Below are 25,557 nucleotides of genomic sequence, written 5' to 3'. Positions count from 1 at the left end.
CATATTTAGCTCATTTACTGTCTCTTATAGCTTTTTTGTTCATTCTCTTCAATTTAGAATAAACCTGTAGGAGGTAAAAACCACAAGTTCAATCCCTTCCACTGGTCTGAAAATCGTAGAATGGGTTTCTCTGGAGTATTAAAGTGCGTAGGGCAGATGGTGGCCATGCACGTCGTGAGCCATCAGGGCTGGGTGAACCTGAACGTTGCCTTGCTAAGAGAAACACAGCGAGATTTGATTTCAGTTCTGTAGATCTGAGTCATAGCTTTGGCTAAAAGGGGTGAGAGAGAGAACTTTTAGGGACATCGTTCACAAAACAGAAGCTGTCCACGTTGCTGCTTACCTGGGAGATGCCTTAATTCAAATCCTCTTCTACCTGGGTAAGGCCAGGGGTTTTACCGTGAGCCGGGAGACCCGAAAGAAGCCAGACCCACCAGCTTGCCTGGTACCTGGTCTTGTTCACTGAAGCTGAATAATAATTGCTCAGGAATCAGAACACATTCAAGTAAATTTATGGCTCACGTGCCTAACGGAAAGGTTAGGACATCTGACCTGCAACCAAAGCTTGGTTTTACAAATCGGTGTTATCGCTGAGAGCGTGTTGCCCTCTTGTCTGCTGGCTAAAGCTTTTTCTTGGGGGAGAGGAAGAAGTTGGGAAGGCTAAAGCTGACCCCTGTCTGTCACCTTCAGTGTGTGTCTTCAGTGTGTATCTCTGAAGCTTCTCCTAAAAGGTAGATGTTGAAAAATCAGACAGCAAGCAAGAGCACGGTGGTGTCGGGAGCCCGGTTCATCACACGTGGACATAAGGAGATCCCCAAGGGATTTGCTAAGGCTGTGTTAGCACCCGTCTCCCTCTCTGTGCCAGGGTTCCCCGTCTTCGCCTGGAAGGGAGAATCCGAAGACGACTTCTGGTGGTGCATCGACCGCTGCGTCAACGTCGAAGGCTGGCAGCCCAACATGGTGAGGCGGGGCCGACTGTGAAATGCTGGGCGCGTGTTGAGGCACGGGTGGCTCTCACCTGGAGAGAAGGAAGAGGGTTTAGTGCTGAGTTTAGACCTAACTTAGCAGTTAGCGCTCGGTGCTAACGCAGCGCTTCCCTTCAAAGCGCTTTACAGTTAACTGCACAGCGTAAGAAATCAGCTTATTTCAGTCTTGCAGGTGTAAAGTCGGGGAGAAGGTGGGTGAAATATCTTCTGCGTGTGGGTCTTGCCTACCAAGCAAGGTTTTGCTTTCCTGTTTCCTAAATAAGCACAGCTGCGTTCGTGCAAAGTTCGTCGGGTGCTTAGTTTGCTTCCAGAGTAGCTTGCTACAGTTTAAACCAAACTGATTTAATCCAGCCAGTAAAAAATGACTCAAAACCAGTATCTTCTGAAACGGGGCTGCATCCGTTTTACCATATTTGATTAAATTCACCACTTCAGTTGACGTGATTTTTCTTATCCAGGCAAGGCTTCTGTTTCAGAACAAGAATTAGTTGTTTAGGAGGTGTCCTTCCTGTGCGAACACAAAACCTCAGGCAGCCCACCTCCATACTTTGCCGGTTTATTCTGCCCTTGTTTCTAGGGAAAACAGAGAACCCTGAACTAGGTGAGAGGAGCAATTTACAGCTGTCAGGTGTGCGGTTTTCATCGTGCTTCCCGACAGGTTTTGAGCCCTGGAGCTTCTGATCTAACTTAGACAAAAAGTAATCCAAGGTGGGAGGTGGGCGTGCATCTGTGTTGTTTGTTTGCCAACATCAGCTTGTTTGAGTGGGTTTTTTTGTCCCTTCCAGTCTACACCCGCTCACTTCCTCGCTGTCACCTTGAAAAACAATTGCGAGTGTCAAAAAATCCACCCCCAAGCTCCTGAGTCTGAGTCTAGACACGATAGCTGCTTTCTTCTTCTTTCTGAGGAATGATTTGCCATCGAAAATGCCAGTAATCACAGAATCACAGAATAGTAGGGGTTGGAAGGGACCTCTGTGGGTCATCTAGTCCAACCCCCCTGCCGAAGCAGGGTCACCTACAGCAGGCTGCACAGGACCTTGTCCAGGCGGGTCTTGAATATCTCCAGAGAAGGAGACTCCACAACCTCCCTGGGCAGCCTGTTCCAGTGCTCCGTCACCCTCAGAGGGAAGAAGTTCTTCCTCATGTTCAGACGGAACTTCCTGTGCCTCGGTTTGTGCCCATTGCCCCTTGTCCTGTCACTGGGCACCACTGAAAAGAGCTTGGCCCCGTCCTCCTGACACCCACCCTGCAGATATTTGTAAGCATTTATAAGGTCCCCTCGCAGCCTTCTCTTCTTCAGGCTGAACAAGCCCAGCTCCCTCAGCCTCTCCTCGTAGGGGAGATGTTCCAGTCCCCTCATCATCCTCGTAGCCCTCCGCTGGACTCTCTCCAGTAGCTCCTCATCTTTCTTGAACTGGGGAGCCCAGAACTGGACACAGTACTCCAGATGAGGCCTCCCCAGGGCAGTGTAGAGGGGAAGGAGAACCTCCCTCCTCCTGCTGGCCACACTCTTCTTGATGCACCCCAGGATCCCATTGGCTTTCTTGGCAGCCATGGCACACTGCTGGCTCATGGTTAACCTGTCGTCCACCAGGACGCCCAGGTCCCTCTCCACAGAGCTGCTCTCCAGCAGGTCCGTCCCAAGCCTGTACTGGTGCCTGGGGTTGTTCCTCCCCAGGTGCAGGACCCTGCATTTGGCTTTGTTGAACCTCATCAGGTTCCTCTCTGCCCAGCTTTCCAGCCTATCCAGGTCACGCTGAATGGCAGCACAGCCTTCTGGAGTATCTACCACACCTCCCAGTTTGGTGTCGTCAGCAAACTTGCTGAGGGTACACTCTAACTCTTCATCCAGGTCGTTGATGAAGAAGTTAAACAAGACTGGGCCCAGTGCTGACCCCTGGGGGACACCACTTGTTACCAGCCTCCAACCAGACTCAGCACCGCTGATGACAACCCTCTGAGTTCTGCCATTCAGCCAGTTCTCAGTCCACTTCACCGACCACTCATCCAGCCCACACTTCCTCAGCTTCCCCAGGAGGATATCATGGGAGACTGTGTCGAATGGAAGAAGTCAGCGTACCAGAATACGCACATTGCGCTTTCCCAGGATGTCTTCAGACGCCTTGGCTCTGCGCCGTGTCTCTCTCCATCAGGGTAATTTCAGACCTGTTCCTGGAGCACCGAAATAATTGCCGGGGAGCGCCTGGGATCTAGCAGTTCCCCAAGATCTGCGTGCCGGATTCTGGCGGTCCACGTTTTTAGAGATAAGAAATAGGACGCTGGACACTGGGTGAAGAACAGGCGTGGAAAGGATCTTCTTCATGTGATTATTTCCCAAGAGATGAGCTGGCAAACTCGGCCGAAGAAGAGAGACAAAGTTAGCCTCTCCAGTCCTTCAGGCTCAGGGCTGGAGCGAGACGGACCTACTCTGCTCCCTGTGCTGGTGGCAACTTGTCAGAGCATGCATCGTAATTTTCTCCTCTGTCTCGAGGCTGAGAGTTTCTCCCGATATCCTGAATCCAGGAGATGTGTCCCCAGGTTGTAGGACTGAGCCTGAGCTGCTGGCTTCCAACCGGCTGCCCCTGGCAGCCCATCACCTTTGTATGAATCCAAATTAACATCTTATCATTAAATCACTGAATGGTTTGGGTTGGAAGAGACCTTATAGATCATCCAGTCCAACCCCCTGCCATAGGCAGGGACCCCTTCCACCAGCCCAGGGTGCTTAGAGCCCCGTCCAACCTGGCCTTGAACACTGCCAGGGAGGGGGCAGCCACAGCTTCTCTAGGCAGCCTAGGCCAGGGCCTCACCACCCTCACGAAGGAGAATGGTCTCTTGTCTTCTCTTCTCTTCCCAGCAACAAAATATCACCGATACCTTTCGGCGTCGTTGATGATTATTGGTGGCCGTGCAGTGCTTGGAAGATGCTCTAATCAGCTGGGACTTTTGTAAGTGTGGAGTAACTCAGAGCATGAGTATCCAGCTTGTACTTGTTGATCTGCGCTGAAAGTAGCATGGAAATGGCATCTCCATTTCCAGGCTTCTGCATCTTTAAGCTCAATAAAGAGAGGTGTGATCTTTATTTCTACTTAAGAGTAAGTAGAAAGAAGTAAGTAGAGGAAGAACTACCTTGACCCAAAATGGCTCCCACCAGTCCTGGTGCCAGGTAGGCACCGCGAGGCGTGGTGGAGCTGACTTTGTCCCGTGTGAATACATGAAGGCTGCAAGGGGACCTTATAAATGCTTACAAATATCTGAAGGGTGGGGGTCAGGAGGATGGGGCCAAGCTCTTTTCAGTGGTGCCCAGCGACAGGACAAGGGGCAACGGGCACAAACTGAAGCAGAGGAAGCTCCAGCTGAACCCGAGGAAGAACTTCTTCCCTCTGAGGGTGACAGAGCCCTGGAACAGGCTGCCCAGGGAGGCTGTGGAGTCTCCTTCTCTGGAGATATTCAAGACCCGCCTGGACAAGGTCCTGTGCAGCCTGCTGTAGGTGACCCTGCTTCAGCAGGAGGGTTGGACTGGGTGACCCACAGAGGTCCCTTCCAACCCCGACCATTCTGTGATTCTGTGATTCTGTGATCGGGATGTCTTACGGTCCAAAAATCTGAATATGCAGTGTTTGGGCTTCTGTGTGGTGCTAGGCCATGGGATCAGTTGGCCATGAATACTGAGATTCTCCGAAAAAAAGACACTTGGGTTTTCCTGATGGGAGTAGCAGAGCTTTAGAAGAGTGCTCTGGCCGGACAGGAACGGCTCAGAGGGTTTTTTCTGAAAAATACTCAATCTGCAGGGCTGAGGGTTTGGTTTCCTTTGCAGCACAAAGTGATCTCGGGCCACGCTGCCGCCGGGGCTGTTTGATGCCGCCTCCAGCCATGCCTTCCTGCCGTCTCCTTACGTTTTCATCAGTCGTTTTCTGTAGCGCGTTATTTTCAGTTGTGTTGTTGAGCTGATCCTAGCGAATTTTAATCAACTTGTTCTTGGCCAGGTCAGCCCCATGGTGTCAGCTGTTGCCCTGACAGAGTTGGAGCGGGGGACAGGGCGAGACATTCGGTGGCAGCGGGGTCTTAGATGGGTTTAAAGAGGTTGGAAAATGGCACCGTGAGACACCAGTTTCTTTCATGGAAGAGCCAGAGATTTTCTGCTGGTGAAAACGCGAAATGGGAGGACTGAGGGAGTGAGAAGTCACAGCCACGCAGACAACCAGCGTGAAATTGGTTACGTGGAGAGAAAAGCACCGAGAGAGAAACACCTACCAAGGGGATATGGATACACCCAATCAGTCGAAAATTGTAAAAATTCAGTGTGAGTGCTGCTGCAGGGGAGCAGGACTAGATACCTCCTGGTGCTTGGGTCAGAGGATGCTTCCCGCTCCGAAGAGAGAGACGTCCCTGCAGGCGCGGGGTGACAGAAGGTGGTTTTTCCGAGGCCAAGTGCCAAAATGGAGAGGGATGTTGGCGAACCGCAGCCGGGCACGTTGGTTTGCGGATCGTGCTTCTCGGTGGGCCTCAGGCAGCTGCAGCACCGAGAGGCAGAGCAGGGCTCACGTCTAGAACGGCTGCTTTGCTGTACGAAAAATTCTTTGCATGTTCAAATAAAGGCTTTTTTCCCCCCCAAAAAAAAATCTTCCTGGGAAGAATTTGAATGAAGGCCAGGCAGATAACCTGTGTAAAGCTGAGACAACTGCAGGAATACGGGGCACACACCACGGGCTTTGCTGCTTGGCCATTTGGGGCTGCCACATAAAGGTGACCTTCCTTAAAAGCGTGTTCCTCCATTGATTTGTTGGGGTTTTTTTTCCTCTCCTGCCCCCCCTAGGAAAGGAGAAACTGCCAACCCCCAGAATTCTCTCTTAGAAAGAGGATTATGTGCCCTATTAAATGGGGATTAATGAAACGAAGACGTCCTGGGAGCCAGGCTGCTAAATTCCTACCTCGGCTGGCCCAGGAGAGCTTCTCAGCCCACTTAACCCTTACCTACCTCCGCTTCCCAGCCTGTGGGCAGGAGGTGGATCTGGGGCTTCCCTGGAGGCTCCGGAGTCCGCTCTGTGTGGAAGACGCGTGCTGTGCTCTGGCAGGACACCGTGTGCTTTCCAGACATTCGTGGAGGAGCATCTGCTACCCACAGCGTTCGCCTTCACTGGAAAACCCCGCGATGTGGAGAGAAGAAGGTCGTGATAGTACGTACTATTTCCAAGTAACTCTTTGCCCATGGCTGGTTGGGCACCTACCGTGAAGCCACCATGTCATGTGGTGACAAAGCTCAGGAATGTTGTATTTGTGCCTGCAATGGATGTTCTGCCGCAGGAGCATGGTGGGCGTGTTAATTTTTCGCTGGTGGGAGAGCTGCCGAGCTCCACCGCCGGCCGATGAGCAGGGTGCTGCTGCTCAGATTTGACATTTGCATTTTGGGACACGTGCACGCCACACCGGTGGGTTAACAAGTCAGAGGTCTTCAACGTTGGTGTAGGAAACACACAAAGAGGAGGAGGAGGATGCAGTCAGAAGTCTTAGGCTTTGAGGAATGTGCAAAGATGATGATGATGGTGCAGTCTGAAGCCTTCAACGTTGGTGTAGGGAGCATGCAAAGAGGAGGAGGAGGACGCAGTCAGAAGTCTTAGACTTTGAGGAGTGTGCAAAGATGATGACGATGGTGCAGTCTGGAGTCTTCAACGTTGGTGTAGGGAATATGCAAAGAGAATGATATGGTAGGGAACAGGCAAAGAGGAGGGTGATGATGGTGATGATTCAGTCAGAAGTCTGACGTTGGCGTAGGGAACGCGCGAAGAGGATGATGATGATGATGATGATAATAATAATGTGGGGCAATGTGCTGTCAGCCAGCCCAGCTAGCCCAGGTCCTTGGCACTTCACCTGCCACTCGGTGACGTCTGCTCCCTGTTTTTTCTTGAGTCGGAGAGGGTTGTTGCCCTTTCCACCTTGCCTGGGCACTGCTTGGGCCACCCGAGGCCACCCGGGCTTGGGGAAATGCACGTCTTGGGTTTTCCTGCATCTTTTCTTCTTCCCCAGACTCCTCTTTATGGTAACCCCGGAGGGTCCCTCTTTGAAGCGTTTAGAGCTCAGCACCCTCCTTGGGTTTGGCTTTACGCTGAGATGTAGCAGGGGCTGACCCGAAGTGGCTGGGAGTGGGACCACGTCCGTGACGAGGAAGGCGTGTAGGGCGCAAACAGCGAGTCTCTTAATGAACTCCACGGGCTGTCGCCAGCGGTGGGATATTCTGTGATTATCAGAGGTTCTGCACCCACAGAGGTGAAAAATAAGCCTTGGCTTGAAGTCTTTGATTATCCTGGTGACGCTATAGCACGTCACAACAACACCCGAATCACATCAGCCCATGCAAAGGCGTGTCTGGGTGTGGGGTTACGACTTTCGGATCTAAAGCCATTACCAGGCATTTGCATATGCTGGATGATTATAACACCAGCGGAGAACAGGCGAGCTCTTAGACGTCTCTTTTCATTGCAATTTTTAGATTTCTGTGACCAAATTGTTTTGATGTCTGTCCTTTCCACGGCGCTTTTTCAAAGGGCACCTTGACTTGCTCATCTTTGATGTTTTTATTAAAGCAGTAAGTCTCTGGCTTTCTCCACCGCCCTGAAATGCGTCATGAGGAGGAAATGGGTGGCTGGGGAGACTCGTGATCTGATGAAGAGGAGTTTTGGACTGCTGAGTTTGAGGTTCAAAGCCAGATGAGACAGGCAGAGGCCCACAGTTGTTGTCTTAAAGAGGTTCACTATTTTTAATAGTATTTTATGATGCAGTTGCATTATAATTGGCATTAGAGGCTCAGCACCCTCTTCCTCCCTCTCCATCCTCCTCCTCCATCCTCCTCCCTCTCCATCCTCCTCCCTCTACATCCTTCTCCTCCTCCATCCTTCTCCATCCTCCTCCTCCATCCTCCTCCTCCATCCTCCAACCTCCTCCATCGTCCCCCTCCTCCATCCTCCTCCCTCTACATTCTCCTCCCTTTACATCCTTCTCCTCCTCCATCCTTCTCTCCATCCTCCTCCTCCATCCTCCTCCATCATCCCCCTCCTCAATCCTCCTCCCTCTCCATCCTCCTCCCTCTACATCCTTCTCCTCCTCTATCCTTCTCCATCCTCCTCCTGCATCCTCCATCCTCCTCCATCATCTCCCTCCTCCATCCTCCTCCTCTTCCTCCATCCTCCTCCCTCTCCATCTTCCTTCTCCTCCTCCCGCCGCTTTCTCCATCCTCCTCCCTCCTCTCTTAGCAGTCCCATGGGAAAAGATGATGACTGTTTATGGTTCGAAGGCTTTTCCAGAGATGGTGAGAGGAGCTTGCACCGCGCTCTTCCACGTTTCCCCTGGTCTCACTGCGAACACCAAGGTCTGCCGCGTTTGTCTGACCCGTTGCCTCTCCAGCACCGTGTGGGTGAAGCAGCTCTCCTGCTCTGAGGAGCGGTCTCACCTCAGCTGTCACGATGTGGTGTTTGAGATGCCAAAACACGGGCTTGATGAGGAACGATTCGAGCGTGTGATTCACCCCTGGCACCTTTTTGGGGTCAGCAGGCCTTGCTGGATCTTCAGAGCGGTGACTTTGTCTTTATTTTTATTACAGATCTTGGATGACGGAGGGGATCTGACTCACTGGATTTACAAGAAATATCCCAACATGTTTAAGAAGATCAAGGGGATCGTAGAGGAGAGCGTGACTGGGGTCCACAGGTAACGGCACAGGCTGGGCTGTCAGCACGGAGGTGTTTGGACCAAAGCATCTTCAGCCTCAGGGTGCTGGTACCAAAAGATCCCCAAGCTGTAAGATGCCACCGACTCGGCTGGACGTTGAGCCTCCTAATTCGTGGTCTGTGGTTTTCCTTCAGCGTGGGCTTGGCTTTCCTGTAAGAACTGGTTTAGGTCTCTCATACAGTGAAAGCAGCAGACATGGAACTACTGCCCTGATTTCAGACGAGGGTTGGGAGCACCTACTGACCACTGCCTGGCTGGGAGAAGCGCACGAGGTCTTGGTTTTCCACCTGGGAAGTCGGGGCAGTGGTTTTGCAGATGGAAAAAAGGAAGGGGTGAGGGTGTTGCACAAGGAGGGATGGGCTTTGGAGAAAGCCAAAAGCATGGTCCTAAACTAAATCTAGGGGAAGAAGTGAGATTTGGGAAGAGGAAATGCGACTCTGGCTGGGCTGGGAGTCCGGAAAGGGAGAGCCACAGACGCAGGCGTATGAGTGAGCGACGTCCATCGCTCTCAGAGCAGAACGGTGGTGGGAGAAGCGGCTCCCAGGGTCGGCCGAGGTAGCAGAGGTGATTTTCGTGGCGTTAATCATATCACAGGGGACAGAAAATAGGGGGCCGAGGAGAAGAGCAGCACAATCTGCTTTTTTCTTTATTTTCGCAGGGGTGAAAGGCTCGGCTGCAGCTCTTGGAGCTGGCTGAGAGTTTGGCTGGCGGCGCAGGCAGCCCTCGAAACAGGGAAATGAAATATTTGAAACGAGGAAGCGGCTGATTCAGGTTTGCAGCCCGTGGGGTCAAGAAAAGGACCTGATCGTATTTTTAGCATCGGGAATCGTTCCAAATGTGGGCAAAAGAGATGTGCGAGAGCAAAAGCAACGTTAGAAACTGTTGCCCGCGGTCTCGTGCCAGGAACGAGGTTGTTTTCTGAGGCCAGCGGTATCGATGCGCGCGTGCGGAGAACGCGTGCCCCTTAGCTCCAGGGGACAGGCGACGTGGGGACTGAGGCTCCCCAGGTGACAACGTGAGGGTGAGGAGAAACCTGGAGGTGGTCTGCAGAGACTGACCGAGGGAGCAGCTTCTCCTTCTTCTTCCATGAGGAAGAACTTCTTCCCTCTGAGGGTGACAGAGCACTGGAACAGGCTGCCCAGGGAGGTTGTGGAGTCTCCTTCTCTGGAGATGTTCAAGACCCGCCTGAACAAGATCCTGTGCAGCCTACTGTAGGTGACCCTGCTTCAGCAGGGGGGTTGGACTAGATGACCCACAGAGGTCCCTTCCAACCCCTACTATTCTGTGATTCTGTGATTCTGTGAAGGTCTGGAGCAGGGAGATGATTTTTCAGGTTCTCTTCATGGCCGTGGTGTCGCGTTCAGGTGGATTTTTAGTGGGTTTGCTGCTGCCGGGAGTGGAGTCTGCTCTCAGAAGCAGGAGGTCTTCTCCACCCTGGTTGCTGCGTCTTGGTGATGACACTCCTGCTGCTCGAAGGAGTGTCCTGCTGCAGGTGGTGAGCGTGGCAGCTTCACGTTGCTGTGAATGTTGTTCTTCCTGGCCGTTCCTGTTTATCTCGAGCTGTAAGAGCTGGAGGAATTACAGGAGCTCTCATCTTAACGCTATCTGAAGCAGGATTTGGGGGGTTTTGTCCTTTTGAGGACATCAGAGGACAGTCGTAATGTCAGCGGTTATCAGGCACGTGGAGTCCAGAGCACCTTCTGATCTGCTATTTGACGTTTTGATGAGATGCCTCTTGCCAACCTGGTCGTTCTTCAGGAGAGGAGGAAAACAGATACAAACATGGTGGAAGGAACAGTGCTATTTCTCCCCCTGAAACGAGGAGCTCCTGTTAATGGATTATCTTTGACCTGCCTGATGTCTACTGCTCACTCCAGTGAAACAAGACCTGGAGACCACACCACAGTAGAGCGCAGGGAAATATTTTGCTGTTGCTCATCTGTTTCTTCTTGTATCCATAACAGGCTGTACCAGTTGTCCAAAGCGGGGAAGCTCTGCGTCCCAGCCATGAACGTCAACGACTCGGTCACAAAGCAGAAGTTTGACAACCTGTACTGCTGCAGAGAGTCCATCCTGGACGGGTACGTACGTGGCCACCCAACCGGGGCCGTGACCCCTGCTCGGGTTGTGTCAGACCCCACGGGGAGCTGGGGCCGTGGGTCTGTCCTGCCTGCCACTCCAGGTCGTTTTAGATTGATTGATGTGTCAGAGGAGAGCAGAGAGCCTTCATTACCTCTGGTCCATCCCATTTGTATCATAGATGGGGATCTGCAAGGCACGTTGAGGGTCAGCAGAAATATCTCTGAGGTCAGAAGGCCCGATGATTTATTGATACAATTGTATGTAAAGGTCTACAAACACGCGCACCAGAGAACAAACTTCTTTGAATTTTGTGTTCGTAGGAGAATGATCTTGCAGCAAAGACCTGAGCATCTCTCCAAATCTAATTTCAACGTTTTTAACCCAGCCACACGTAGGAATGGGGCGCATCAATTCTGTCTCTGCTCCTCTGTGCATCTTCTGTGCAGCCTGCTGTAGGTGACCCTGCTTTGGCAGGGGGGTTGGACAGGGTGACCCACAGAGGTCCCTTCCAACCCCGACCATTCTGTGATTCTGTGATTCTCTTTTCCCAGGGTGTCTGGAAGCCTCATCAGGTATTTTATTAGCCATAGTGATATGGGGCACCTCTCGGTGCCCTTCAAGGGAGGTCACCGAGCCTTCGTGCTCTCAGGGTGATGTTGCCCTTCCACGCGTGTAGGTGACTCACGTGCGTGTTCCCTTCTTGGTGAGCATGGCTGGAGCTGTGTTCAAGCCCTGCAGCTTCTCGCACTCCTGTGAGGGCTTCAGAAGTCCTCACAGATGGCTACAATACTCCTCCCTCTCCCTCTTTGTGGCATCAGGATGAAACCCATCCGTGTCTGTGGCATGTGTGTGAGTCAACCAGCTGCTTCAGAACAACATTCTTTGCCTTTCTAGTTGCCTTTTTTCATCCCCTCCTGTGGATATAAAATAAACTGAAAGAACGAAAAGAGAAGAGGTTGTGGTAGACCAAGACTTTGTCCCGTAACGGTTGCGTGTCCAGAGTGTAGGCTTGAGTCTGAGGATTAAACCCTGTCCTTCAGCTGACCATAAATAAATAGGTGCAGAGGGTGGGCGTGACGGGGCCGATGGACGCTTGATCCGCCTCTCCCCGCCCTGGTGCTGCAGGATTTACAGCCACGCGCCGTGCGAGCGAGCAGAAGAGGGTTTGCATCGCTCTGTGCTCCCTCCCCCCCGAAAAATCACAGCAGGCAGCGGGAGGGACTGGGACCAGCTCTGCAGCGTCCTGGTGCTGCTGTACTTCTTAGGATTGGACTGGAATCAGTTGCTGATGGATACGTGGGTGCCGGGAACACGACGTGTCTTCTGAGACTGCTGGTCTTGAGATGCAGTGCAAAATACTTGAAGTTGTGATCTAGAGAGGCTGTAAATCTCAATGATCTTTTTTTTTTTCCCTCTCTGCCTCTCTTTTTTTTCTTTATTTTGATGGAATTGGGTGTCCGTGTCCTCACCACCTCCACTACTGAATTTTGTCACAGCTAAGTGAGACTGGGAGAAGTTTTACTCTTACAGTTCAGACTATGAGACACTGAATCACAGAATCACAGAATCACAGAATAGTAGGGGTTGGAAGGGACCTCTGTGGGTCATCTAGTCCAACCCCCCCGCCGAAGCAGGGTCACCTACAGCAGGCTGCACAGGACCTTGTCCAGGCGGGTCTTGAATATCTCCAGAGAAGGAGACTCCACAACCTCCCTGGGCAGCCTGTTCCAGTGCTCCGTCACCCTCAGAGGGAAGAAGTTCCTCCTCATGTTCAGACGGAACTTCCTGTGCCTCAGTTTGTGCCCATTGCCCCTTGTCCTGTCGCTGGGCACCACTGAAAAGAGCTTGGCCCCATCCTCCTGACACCCACCCTTCAGATATTTGTAGGCATTTATAAGGTCCCCTCGCAGCCTTCTCTTCTTCAGGCTGAACAAGCCCAGTTCCCTCAACCTCTCCTCGTAGGGGAGATGCTCCAGTCCCCTCACCATCCTTGTAGCCCTCCGCTGGACTCTCTCCAGTAGCTCTTCATCCTTCTTGAACTGGGGAGCCCAGAACTGGACACAGTACTCCAGATGAGGCCTCACCAGGGCAGTGTAGAGGGGAAGGAGAACCTCCCTTGTCCTGCTGGCCACACTCTTCTTGATGCACCCCAGGATCCCATTGGCCTTCTTGGCAGCCAGGGCACACTGCTGGCTCATAGTTAACCTGTCATCCACCAGGACACCCAGGTCCCTCTCCGCAGAGCTGCTCTCCAGCAGGTCCACCCCAAGCCTGTACTGGTGCATGAGGTTGTTCCTCCCCAGGTGCAGGACCCTGCACTTGCCCTTGTTGAACCTCATCAGGTTCCTCTCTGCCCACACTGCATCTGGTCGTGGTCCCAGCAGACAAGTGAGCGCAGAAGCAAGGACAAATTTGACTTTCCGCACTGGCGTTGATGCTGGTGAGATGAACGCCAGAGGCAAGATTGCCTGCTCTGTGCCAGATAGCTGTGGTGTGGAGGAGGAGCCCTCCGAGGAGAAGACAGCCTGCTTCAAGAGAAAATGGGTTTTTTTCATGTTGATAATTTGATACGGCTTAAAGTTTAAACAAGTCTCGAGATTGGCAGTGTGTGGTTCCTTGCTGACATAATCACAGAATGAATCCCAGCATGGTCGGGGTTGGAAGGGACCTCTGTGGGTCACCCAGCCCAACCCCCTGCCCAAGCAGGGTCACCCAGAGCAGGGGCCACAGCACCACGTCCAGCCGGGGTTGGAATATCTCCAGAGGAGACTCCACAGCCCCTCTGGGCAGCCTGGGCCAGGGCTCCGTCATCCTCAGAGTGAAGAAGTTCTTCCTCGGGTTCAGCTGGAGCTTCCTCTGCTTCAATTTGTGCCCATTGCCCCTTGTCCTGTCGCTGGGCACCACTGGAAAGAGTCTGGCCCCATCCTCCTGACACCCACCCTGCAGATATTTAGAGGCATTTCGAAGGTCCCCTCTCAGCCTTCTCTTCTCCAGGCTGAACAAGCCCAGCTCCCTCAGCCTCTCCTCGCAGGAGAGATGCTCCAGTCCCCTCCTCATCCTCGCAGCCCTCCGCTGGACTCTCTCAAAGTTGCGTCAGGGGAGGTTCAGATTGAATATTGGGAAGAATTTCTTTGCTGAGAGAGTGGTCAGGGGTTGGCCCAGGCTGCCCAGGGCAGTGGGGGAGTCCCCATCCCTGGAGGGGTTCAAACACCGTGTGGCTGTGGCACTTGGGGACATGGTTTAGCAGGCATGGGGGGGTTGGGGTGACGGTTGGACTTGCTGATCTTGGAGTTCTTTTCCAACCTTAAAGATTCTAAGAAGCAATAACTGGAAAAATGAGGGTGGTGAGGCCCTGGCCCAGGTTGCCCAGAGAGGTGGTCGATGCCCCATCCCTGGAACCATCCCAGGCCAGGTTGGACGGTGCTTTGAGCAACCTCATCCAGTTGAAGATGTCCCTGCCCATGGCAGGGGGCTTGGACCAGATCACCTTTAAAGGCCCCTTCCAACCCACACCGTTCTCAGATTCTATGAAAACATCTTGATGAAGTTATTCTTCTAATTAAGCAACCCTTCCTTCTTTATCGTGGCCATGCCTCTGCTCTGCGGTTGCAGGGTTCGAGACACACGAGGCAGCCTCTGTCCTGGGGGTCTGCTGCCCCGTGAGGAGTTGCCCCCAAATTTTGAGTGTCCCAGGACACAACTGTTAGCTCCACGTTCCATGTGTAGTGGATGCTGTCAGTGGCTGAAGCATTAAAATCTTTAAAATCTTCTTTATCTCGTTGTCTTCAGCGGTGATGGATGGTGGACCCCATGGGGACCTAAGCTGGGATTTGACTTAAGTCTGGCCCAGGCATCTAAAACTGGGCCAAGGGAAAACTGAGTGGAGGTGCAATCAGCTCTGCTGTGGTTTTTATCTAAATTCTTTTGGAAAGGGAAGGGAATTTCACCTTCCCTGCACCGCTAACCTATTTACTCGTGTGCTAAAAATAGCCCGTAATGTAGGCCACTCTCAGGGAGAAACCAGAAGGAAACCGAGTGGAAGGGAGACCTTTATTAGTGGGAAGCCCTGGGATTCTGGCAATAAATGACCACATTCCTGCTTCTTCTGTCATTATTTCTGGGGTGGTATTTTGTCTTTAAAAAAAAATCAAGAAAAATATTCTTTAAAAGATTTTAAATATTTCAGAGTACCGAAACAAAGGAATTTAAAAAACCCAAAAAACTAAACGAGGGCAGCAACAAAAGACAACCAAAAAAAGGGATCCAGACCCCAAATCCTTCCTCTTTGTTGCATTTCACTGGTAGCACCCACCCTTAGCAAAGGAAAAAGTCAGTTTTTAGGTGCCTTTTGGGTCCTCCCTGCACCCAGAGTTGCTGTGAGTCCTCAGGGCTACAGGATACAACCCCGGCGTTTAGGAGGAGCAAACCTTCACGGCGTCGTCAGTGGAACAGATCTTACTGCTGGTCTGTAATTGTTTTTATTTTTCCTTTTTTCTTAGCCTTAAAAGGACGACAGACATGATGTTTGGAGGAAAGCAGGTGGTGGTTTGCGGCTACGGGGAGGTAAGGGGCTCGCGTTTCACGTGCGGGTGCTGCGTGTAAAATCAGCGCATCCTCTGCACAGCTTCACCCGACCGGGCTTTTCTGGCCTCGGGGCTTTGCTCTGCGTCTGCGGTGTCTTCAAACGTGGCGGGTTTGCCAAAACTGGGGGTTTTTCTGCATTTCCAGTATATTTCTTTAGTATTAAACAGATCCCGAGCCTGAACCTTGAAATAAATGAGTGTGAAGTATTCTGAATATGTTTTGTGTCTGCACATCTGCATATTCAGATATCAATATATTGTACATCAATATTATATTTCTATATTGTGTTTCTATGTTATATTTCTACATTATATTTCTACATTATATTTATATATTCTATTTATATTACGTATTATATTCCATTTAATATAATATTAGAATATTAAAGTACTCAGAGGCTGGGCTCTGCAGAGGTGCTGTGCAGCTGCAGCGTTGCGTGCTGAAGCGTGGTCAAGAAAGAGAAGTTAACCTTGACTTACCCCTGCGCTTCCACCCCTGAACAGAGGAATCCTCTCTCGAGGCGAGACTGGGATATTCGCCCTTCGGCAGTTCTTGCTGGGACCAGTTGACACCAGTTACAGTGGGCTGGGCTGTGGGTGCTGTACTGGGACTCTCTTTATTGAAGAGGTGAAACGGGACAATTTTCTCACGTGCAATCGTATTTTTTGGGAACCCTTGGTCATTTAACCGCTCCCCTGAATTCCCCCGCGAGCTGCACCGTGTCTGCTGTGTGAAGGTTAAAGCTCGTTAACCCCCAGGAGATTAAACCGTTAAGCTTCCTAAGTAGAGTAAAGGTTACAAGAGACTCTTAAACGTTCCCTGAGATAAGTGTAATCTCTTGTTATCGTGGTGCTTTCTGGAAGCCACGACGTTTGGGGGAAAAAAGAGCTCCCTGGGACCGAAATCAATGGCACTTTTCTATTTTTCAGTGCCTCTCTTAGCTAAGCCGAGCCTGACTCAGGTCCTAGGTTGCTCCCAGTCCAGGAATTCCGTGCACCCAGCAACCGAGTGTCTGCAGCCAGAGTTGCCGAGAGGGTTTGGGAAGGGCCCTCGGGGCTGCAGAAGAGACGCCCGCAGTTGCGCGGCCCCCGGACGCTTCCCGCGGCCGCGCTGGCACTCGGCGTCTCCCGAGCTCTCGGCCTCTCACCCCTCCTCTGTGCTCTGCTCCCTCCCCAGGTTGGCAAGGGCTGCTGTGCTGCTTTGAAGGCCATGGGCTCCATCGTGTATGTGACAGAGATCGATCCGATCTGTGCCCTCCAGGCCTGGTAAGCAGTCGCACCGAGCCTGGCTTCTTCTTTAGGCTTTTTTCTTTTCCCCAGGAAAATCGTGACCAGAGACTGCTCAGCAGCGGTCCCTCCCGAGAGGGATGCTGGTGAGGGCTTCGTGGCTTCTCTGCGCCCTCGGAGGGACCCACAGCTCTCTCCTACGGCCAGAAAAGGGTTCCTGCGCTAAAGCATCTGTATCCCACGCGCCAGCTTGCGTAACCATAACCACAGTGGCCAAGAGTTTAATGACATGGCTTGAAAGGATGGTGGGAGCGAGCTGCGACCTTTGGAGAGCAAATTCAGGCTTTACGGTGCTGTGTACACCCCTCACCCCCAGAATATTTCGGTTTCCGTGATCACCTTTGCTTCACAGACCTCTCCTCGCTAGTGCCAGGACCCTGACGCAGGGCTGAAAGCACGCGGCGCTCCCCTCACGCGGGCACGCTGCAATTAATTAGTCCCGAGACCTCGTTTCCTCCCGTTAAAGGTTGTTTGGGTGCAGAGGTGCTGCTCCTGCACCCCAGGGTGCGAGGCGGGGCGTGACTGGGACACCAGAGTCCCAAAAGCACCTGGAGCCTTAAACCCACGGCCACTTCCCAACAGCAAGCTTTCCAAGGGCTGTCGCGGTGAGGAAACTAATGAGCCCTGCTTAATTAGCAGAGCTGATCGACTTCCAGTTCGCTTTGCGACCTTTGCAAGTGGCACATCCAGCGCCCGCGTCCTTAATTGTGAGTTTGTTCGTTTGCAGCAGCCCCTTCCCTGACTCTGCACGAGGCAACACCGTGAGGCCCCTCTCGTAAGGAGTTTGCAGTGGGGGGAAAAAAAAAAAAAAATAGTAAATGGGACATACAGCAGAAAAAAAACCCACCTTTTTTTATAGTAACTATGGTTTTGTGGCTTGTGAGAGTCACAGAAATCAGCTCTCGGGAGGACTGTCAAGAAATCCTAAAAAAAGCCCTGCCCTTGTTACCCGAGGTGCGAATGCACCTTGCTCGGTGAAGTCAGGAAGGACTTGCTGAGCGCTCAGCGCTTCTAAAGATCACATAGGTGCCAAAATATGGATTGCAGAGTTAATGACAGACATCTGGGGGGTTGGGGGAGCGGGGCTGGGTTGTTTTTAAGATGATCTAAATCCGTGTCAGGAAGGATTCTGCAGTGGGAGGGCGTTTCTGCATCTTCTGGATGTACTTTGTGGGAGCAGCAGCTTTAAAAAAGCCGTCTCGGCTGAAAATGGAGATTTGCAGATGCGGAGGCCTTGGCAGAAAGTGAAAATCCCCCAAAATTTCTTTTTGCTTCTCCCCCAACAGTCCCAAATCTTCCAGGTTGAGTCCAGAAACCCTCCTGGTGACGCGGGGGACGTGGCCCTTCGCACGCTGCCTTGCTTTGGCGTTAGAAAGTTAAACTGAGGACCTGAGAATCACTTGATGGTTTTTTTTCTATTTTTGGCAAGGTTTTGCTGTTTCTCTGACTACTTTTTTCCCCCCTCTCCTCTTAGCATGGATGGATTCCGGCTCGTGAAACTCAATGAAGTCATCAGACAAGTTGACATCGTTATCACCTGCACAGGTACGCGGCCCCCAGCGCAGGAGGGTGGGGTGTAAGGGGTGCGCGCCCGACGATCGGGTCCATCGTTTTCCAAAGGAAAGGGCAAAAAGATGGGGAACGCGAACGCGGGGATTTATGGCGGATGTTGCTGTCTGGCAGGCAACAAGAACGTGGTGACCAGGGAACACCTGGATCGGATGAAGAACAGCTGCATCGTCTGCAACATGGGGCACTCCAACACTGAGATCGACGTGGTGAGCGCAGGGCTGCGCGTCGGCAGCGGGGGTGGCACGGGGTGGGGTGTCGGGGCTTGCGGGACCCTTCGGCAGCCCGGCTTGAGCCAGCACCTGGGAGGAGATGAAACCATCCAGCGCTCCCCGTGTCTCAGCAGACACCGTCAGGTGCGTCGCCGTCATTCCTGCGATCCCAAAGGACGCCCGGGAGCCAAACTCCTTCCAGTGTAGTGTCTGGTACCCACCAGCCTCCTTCCTTCCCCTGGAGAGTCTGAGTCGCCCTCTCCAGCCCAGTCCCTCCGCTTTCCTGTTCTCTCAGCATTAAGACCCAGCCAGGAGTTCAGCGTGACGCACCTCAGCACGCTCAGCCCCGCCGTGCTTTACCGAACGGCACTGAAATCTGCTCGCCCGTGCTTAGAGACGAGCAGGGAAGCAGGAGAGACTCGTCTGAGGGTCAGTGGAGGATCGCTTGGCCAAACCTGTGGGTTTGAAGCCGTTTTCTGTGCTGGGAAGAAGTGACCGCAGCCACTCAGAGTTTGGTTGGTGGCCGTCAATCCTCTTCAGCCAGGAGAGCTTCAACAACAGAGCTTTGATGTATTGTAATCATAAAAATAGTTCCAGGTTGTGATTCATAAAGGTTTCATTGGCCTGGGACGGCGACTGGACCCAAAGGAAGCTATAAGCCCGGGACGATGTCAGCGAGTGGCTTCCTCTTTTCCCTCCTATTCTGTAACTTTCTGGGTTTTGGTGTTTTGCCAGTGCTTTAACTGTTTTCACACCATGTTTCAGGCAAGCCTGCGTACACCCGAGCTGACCTGGGAGAGGGTGAGGTCCCAGGTGGACCACGTCATCTGGCCAGACGGGAAGAGAATAGTCCTTCTGGCGGAGGTGAGTTGCGGGTGAAGGAGCAGGAATTACAACCTGTTCTGTGCTTGCGGAGGAAGAAAACAAGGGCTGGGTGAGCGGCGGGGCTGGAACGTGTCTGGAAACCACCTCCTGGGCCTCAGCAGCTCAACCTCTGGTTGAAAGGCTCAATGCAACGCTGGTTTGGCCCATGAATTACTGGAACACAGAAAAGCTCCTGTGCTTTTCTTTATCCCATCCCAGCGTGTCTCCTGCAGGGTGTTTTATCAGAGTTCCACTTACTGAGTAATACGGACGACCAGCATCTGGGGTTTCAAGTGCATGTGATGATAGACGTTGTTTCATCCCAGAAGGGATGCGTTTCACCAGTGATTCTTGTCCCTTCTGTAGGGCTGTAAACTGGTTTTGGTGCCGCCTTGAGATAACGACCAGTTTTTTGCTTCCCAGGGCCGCCTGCTGAACCTGAGCTGCTCCACCGTCCCCACCTTCGTCTTGTCCATCACTGCCACCACGCAGGCGAGTAGGGTTTGGGCTGAGGCAAACACAGCGTCTCGCTCCGCAGCGGGCAGCAGTTACTCACCTAACTGTCTTCTCCATCCAGGCTTTGGCTTTGATAGAGCTGTACAACGCTCCCGAAGGCCGCTACAAGCAAGACGTGTACTTGCTGCCTAAGAAAATGGGTAAAGATGCGCTCGTTGCCTTCTCTTTTTTTGGTTTTGTCATTGAACAGATGGGAGGTTTTGCTGAGCTGGGCCGAGAGCTCCTGGGCTCTCTCGTTTGCCTCCCTGCCAAGCTGAGGGTCTTCCAGCAGGTTCTTCCCGCTGGGTCTGGGCTCTTCACGAAGTTGAACGCTTTGTTTCCCTGTCCCACCTGGGGAAAACCGGCTGACGCGCCTGGCTGACCGCAGGAGCCCATCAGTGCCGGTGCGGGAGGTTTTCGGGTAGGGCTTGGGGCAGAGCTGCCTTCGTTGGCTGCGAAAACGCGTCGTCCCTGACCAGCAGCTCCGCCAGCAGAACCTGAGGACACAGCTACACTGACCATGCTTTTGCTCCAGAACTGGCCTTCTTTTGTGTGTTCAGTGTATTTTTTGAGACCAGGTGCAGCTTGTCCCTAGCTTGGGGGTTAGGTGTCACCTACCAGAAATGCCCGGTGGCTCCTGCATCGGGAGAGCATCCCGGCTTGCCCAGGAGCACGGCGTGACGCAGCAGCAGACCCAGGAGTCCTGCTAGCAGGGTATTTCAGAGAAAGGTTTTCCCCTCCGACTCAAAATAGATGAGAGCCTTGGTTTTCTCCAATCTGGGTGAAATGCAGTCCTGCGATTTAGCAGCAAACGCCTTTCCCAGATGGGGCTTTAGGGCCCCAGTGCACAGGAGGGGATTCCTTGCCTTCCCTTTACTGTACTAACGAGGCTTGAAATCGTTTCAGACGAGTATGTGGCAAGCCTTCACCTCCCCACGTTCGATGCCCACCTGACAGAGCTAACGGATGAACAAGCGAAATACCTGGGACTGAATAAGAACGGACCTTTCAAACCAAACTACTACAGGTGCTGCTCCTCAGCCTCTCTCCTCCTCCTGCCGTGAGGGTGGGGTACGCGCGCGGGGCGGGCAGAGGGGACGGGGTTGAATCCCACCGATCCCCTTCAGAAGATACCGTGGGCTTTCTGATTAATTCCCATCGCCACGGAGAAAGCGGTCCGGCCGGGAAGGGGACGGCGCGGTTGGAGCCCTTGGCAGGACACGAGCCCCTTGTATCTGGCAGCAGCTGTCGCCCAGACGTGGCGAACGGCGGAGCGGTGCCGTCCGGCCGACTCCGATGACAGCTTTATTTTTAAAGCTTGACCAAGGGTGAGATGGCGCAGAGCAGCGTTCGCCCCTCGCGCCTCGGACAGGCTCTGCTCGATGGCTTTCCTCCCCCAGCTCAGGCTGGGCTGATGCCCCCAAAATAATAATAATTTTCAATATAAGCCCCTGGATCGCTTCCCTTTCTGGGTTTATGTTTGTAGCTGGGACTGCAACGCATTTTTTACAGTGAAAATGAAACAGCTTTGCCCAAACACAGGTTGGGGGTGAAGCCCTGATGCTTTTCGTGCAGGAAAAGGCATTTTCTTGGCCTGCGGGTCTTCAGCGCTCACATGAGAGCAACGCCGCACTGAAACGCTCCGGTTTTGGGTCTTAGTGGGTTTTGCCAGATCGTGAGGTTTTTTTTTCCTGCCCTGTGTTACCTGTGAAATTATTGCGGTGCTGCCACACGGCCGTGCCCTCCCGCGGAGGGATTTCCTCCGGTTCCATTTTCTCTGCAGCTTCGGTGCCCGGCTGTAGCCCCGACCTTGCGGGGAGCGCGGTTTGTCCCGTGCCCAGGGAAGCTGGGAGAAGTGGAGGGTCACAGCGAATTCCCCGCGCCGAGGGCGAGCCGTGCTGACTCCAGCCTCCCCCGTGCGCCGCGGGGATGCGCTCGGACAGCTTTGGCTTGCTGTCCTGCAGGAACTGAAGCTCCAGATACAAAAGGCAGAGCTGGGTGTTCCCAAATTCCCCGTTTTGATGTGTAGGTGCGTGGGACGGGAGGTGAGAGGAGATCTCCAGGTGCACGAAGTCTCTTTTTCTGGATAAAGCCTGCGATTAGACTTCATCCCTGTGCTGCTCAGCAGCTCGCTTCGTTAGAGCAAGCACCTCTCTCTCCTTGCGCGTAGCTTCGTTTGCGATATGAATTATCTGCTTTAGTTCCCGGCGCGACAGGAGCCTCCCAATAAATTCAGCCGGTTTGAGCCAGGCTTTGGCGTTCGAGGCATTTGCTCTTGCTCCTTCACCGCATCCTCCCCATTTTCGGAGCTGATGTTGCCGCAAACCGCTGGAGTTCGGCCCCCGAGTCGGTCGGGCGCCGTTGAATTTTCCCCGTCCCGCACTCGAAGCGAAAGGCAGCGTTCAAGCAGCGAGGGCGGGCGGCTAAACCTGTCTGTGGGGGAGGAGATGGGGATCGAGTCCCTTTCTTAATCATTTCTTTTCCTGGTGTCTGCCCCTCCCAGAATACACCGTGCTGGGGGAGCCGCGCGTCTCTGTCCCAGCAGCTCACCGAAAACTCATTTTCTCGTCTTTTCCCCAGATATTAAGTTCCTGCTGCTGTGTCCTGGAGAATCGCGAGGAACAAGAACCCAAGTCTTTTCTCAACTACTGTACAGGATGAAACAGCGCAAGCGTCCTAAGTTAGAGCCGGGCTTGCTCACATAGTAGACAGTGTGTTTAGGTTATTTATTTATTAAATTAGAATACTGTACATGCGGCCTCTGCCACTGGTGTTTGTACTGCCGCGGGACTGGGAGACGGTGGATTTCTTTCCATTTGTTTCATTTTTCTCTTTGGGTTGTTCTTTTTCGGGGCTGGGAGGATGAGGGGAGGCGAGGAAGAAGCTGGTGGAATTGAATTGCTGCGATGTACTTGGAACAGTCCGTTACCGCCGTTAATCCAACGCCCACGATGGGAGCCGCGGGGTCTGACTTCGAGGTCACACGTTGCTTTTGGTTTCCTTCGCATCCCAGCGCTTCTTCCAGTGGAGCAGGATCCCGGCAGCCGTGAGTGCTGGCTGCGGGGCGGCCGGGTTTGCGTTTCTCATGCCGCTTGACAGCGCAGCGAGAAACCTTGTTCACTCCAGCACTGCCGACCAGCCGGGTGCCGCCTCGGCAGCGAAGCGGTAAATCTCGCCGGCGATCGCTGGAGAAACCTCTCATAATTCCGCCGAACTGCCCGAGGGACGGTTCCACCAGCGAGTCGGTGAACTTTGCCTTAGCACTGCTGAAAGCTGTAACGAAGGGTCTGGTCGTTAGTGCCAGCTGGGGGTTAGCCCCTAGCACGCGGGAGGAGCCGGGAGGGCTCGGAGGCAGACGTGGTGGCGGTGGGGTAGGACCCACCGCCGCGCCCTTCATCACAGCTCCGCAGTATTTTCCTGCTGCTTACGTTACGAGTGCCAACCTCCTACGGTTCAACCAAAGTCGTGTTCCTGGTGGGGCTACAGGGCAGCCTCGCGTGCCCGTGCCGGTGGAAGAGCCTTGCAACCTCGCCAACAAATGCTGCTCACGTGTCGCGGAGCTCTTCCAAACCCAAGCAGAGCTCGCTGGCCACCCCGGCTGGGAGGACCCCTGTCCACGCGAGGTCTTTCTCCAGCTGAATTTCAGTCCTCATTGGAAATCTTTGGAGTTTTATTTTCTAGTAATATTTGTACGATAAAATCTGGAAATCCCCTTTGAGTGTATGAGACGTACGCCGGAGTAATCCCCACACCGATTCTGTGCCCAGAGAAGAGTTCAGCATCACTAAAACCCTTCAGTCATCTCAAATCTTGATACAACAGAGCCAACGGAGAACAAATTTGCCATAATTACTCTTTTTAGCCCAGGATGCCCCGTCTGAACGCTGCGGACAGCGTGGCACGTTTACCAAGGTGACTTTCTAAGTCTCTGTGTCCCATCAGAGTCACTTTTATGGTTCACAAGGAGAACATGGTCCTTCTAAACTAAAATTGCCTGGCCCCGTGAGCACAAAAGCTTTTATCCTGCGGTTGCTGCTTTGGTACCCGAGTCCCTCATCAGCCAGAGATTCTTGTTTTGTCCTCATGGACTTCTTCGCCATCATGAAAAAACTTCTGTGGCAGCTCGTTCACGCACAAGAAAGGAAAAACTGTGGAATTATGGTCTCAGCGGCCAAGTCCTCGTTATGCTGAGGTCTGAAGTCAGCTTGACCACAAGCCGCTCGTCTTCCGAGCAAACGTTCTCGTATGCTTGCTTATTCCAAGTTTCTCTTTGAAATTTCTCAAAGCCTAGAGGTAAGACCTTGAGAAGACTTTGAGAAGACCTTGAGAAGACTTTGAGAAGACCTTAGGGCTTTGAGGAGACCTTGGGGATTTGAGAAGACTTTGAGGCGACCTTAGGGCTTTGAGGAGACCTTGGGGATTTGAGAAGACTTTGAGGAGACCTCAGGGCTTTGAGGAGACCTTGGGGATTTGAGAACACTTTGAGGAGTGTTTGAGGAGGCCTTAGGGCCTTGAGAAGGCTTCATTATAGACTGATCACTAGCCACAAACATGAAATAATCTCTGCTCTCTCATGAAATTTGTCCAGATCCAGAGACTTTTGGGAAGAGTCCCCTGACCTATTTGAAACGTCACGATCGGGTCTTTCCCCACGCTGGAGTACCTTGGTCTGCATCAACCAACGAACCCCAGAGGTTCTGTTGTTCTCTGCAGATGTGCAGCGTGAAATCCTGCTCTCGGTCGAGGTGAAACGCGGTTGCGGGGTCATGTCCAGCAAAGCAGCTTTTGGAAAACGGGTGTCCCAACCGCAGCCGCTTCTGCCCCCAGGAAAATCCCTCTCCATCCACGTGACCCTTCGGTACAGCTCACGCAGTCGCTTACCTCCCCCGTGTCCGTCGCTCGTGCAGCATACGGTGGTGCTGTCCTCATCCGTGAACTCCTTCGTGCCGATTTTTAAGCCCGTTTTATCTTCCAGGTAGATAGGAGAAAAAGAAAAAAATTAATAATAAAGTCCCAACTGGCTTTTCCCACCTCGATTTTTAAAGCTCTTCTCCATGTCGTTCCGCTTCTTCTGTAAGCTTTTTTGCTTGCTTGGCTTTTTCCTAATCAATCTGGAATCATATTCTGTGATCATCTCTAAATTAAATGTGTAATGGGTTGTTTTTTTTTTTTTATGTAACAGATTTTTAAAGAATTAGGAAAAAGGAGATTTAGGTAACACCAGCAAAATTGTATAAGGAAATTAATTCTGTTCTGAACTTTAGGAATAAGAAGACAAAACCTGTCATCGGCCTGCAGTGAGGAAACGAAATCTTTGCAAACGTAACATTTTCAAAAGGATGTTTTAAATATTAATGTCTGAGTGATTGTATTAGATCAGCAATAAAGACTCTGTAATCTCAAAACACCAATAAAACATTGGAAAACTCCACTTCTCCGGAGCATCTTTTGGGTCTGGCAGGAGCAGGCGGGGAATTTTTGGGGCTGGAGGGGGTACAACGAGGGGGTGAGGGATGGGGATGCCCTGGGGTGGGGACAGGGGTGTTGTCCCCAAACCCGGTGCCGTGCCGTAGCCCCGAGCTCCCGCCGCTGCCGTATAAAACCCGGCTGGGAAAGCTGCTCCGCGCGTCCTTGGGGCGGCCGGGGCTGTTTGGGCTCCGGGCGGCTGTTTTGGCTCTCGTCCTTGGGGAAAGCGGTGCCGGAAAATATCCCGTTATCTCTTCTGCTCCCGGTATGTCACCTCCCCGCTGCCGG

At 52.6% G+C, this 25,557-nt stretch overlaps 1 protein-coding gene across 3 annotated transcripts in view; it reads left to right on the top strand.

The window, feature by feature from the left end:
- Positions 1-25,234, top strand: part of AHCYL2 (adenosylhomocysteinase like 2) — a 131,712-nt gene extending 106,478 nt beyond the window's left edge. For 2 of the 3 annotated variants that reach the window (XM_075427793.1, XM_075427794.1), the window contains exons 6-17: positions 866-960; positions 8,584-8,690; positions 10,676-10,792; positions 15,293-15,356; positions 16,554-16,642; positions 18,138-18,208; positions 18,347-18,441; positions 19,210-19,308; positions 19,732-19,800; positions 19,886-19,964; positions 20,710-20,830; positions 22,384-25,234. In XM_075427793.1, coding sequence (XP_075283908.1) covers positions 866-960; positions 8,584-8,690; positions 10,676-10,792; positions 15,293-15,356; positions 16,554-16,642; positions 18,138-18,208; positions 18,347-18,441; positions 19,210-19,308; positions 19,732-19,800; positions 19,886-19,964; positions 20,710-20,830; positions 22,384-22,390 — 1,013 coding nt within the window. In that variant the 3' untranslated portion in view covers positions 22,391-25,234. The remainder of the gene's footprint in view (positions 1-865; positions 961-8,583; positions 8,691-10,675; positions 10,793-15,292; positions 15,357-16,553; positions 16,643-18,137; positions 18,209-18,346; positions 18,442-19,209; positions 19,309-19,731; positions 19,801-19,885; positions 19,965-20,709; positions 20,831-22,383) is intronic. The other variant, XR_012764705.1, reaches the window with a different exon arrangement.
- Positions 25,235-25,557: the final 323 nt, after the last annotated feature.

Source organism: Opisthocomus hoazin, chromosome 8, assembly GCF_030867145.1.
Source record: "Opisthocomus hoazin isolate bOpiHoa1 chromosome 8, bOpiHoa1.hap1, whole genome shotgun sequence".
NCBI classification, from domain to species: domain Eukaryota; kingdom Metazoa; phylum Chordata; class Aves; order Opisthocomiformes; family Opisthocomidae; genus Opisthocomus; species Opisthocomus hoazin.
This window is presented reverse-complemented; position numbering and strand designations above follow the sequence as displayed.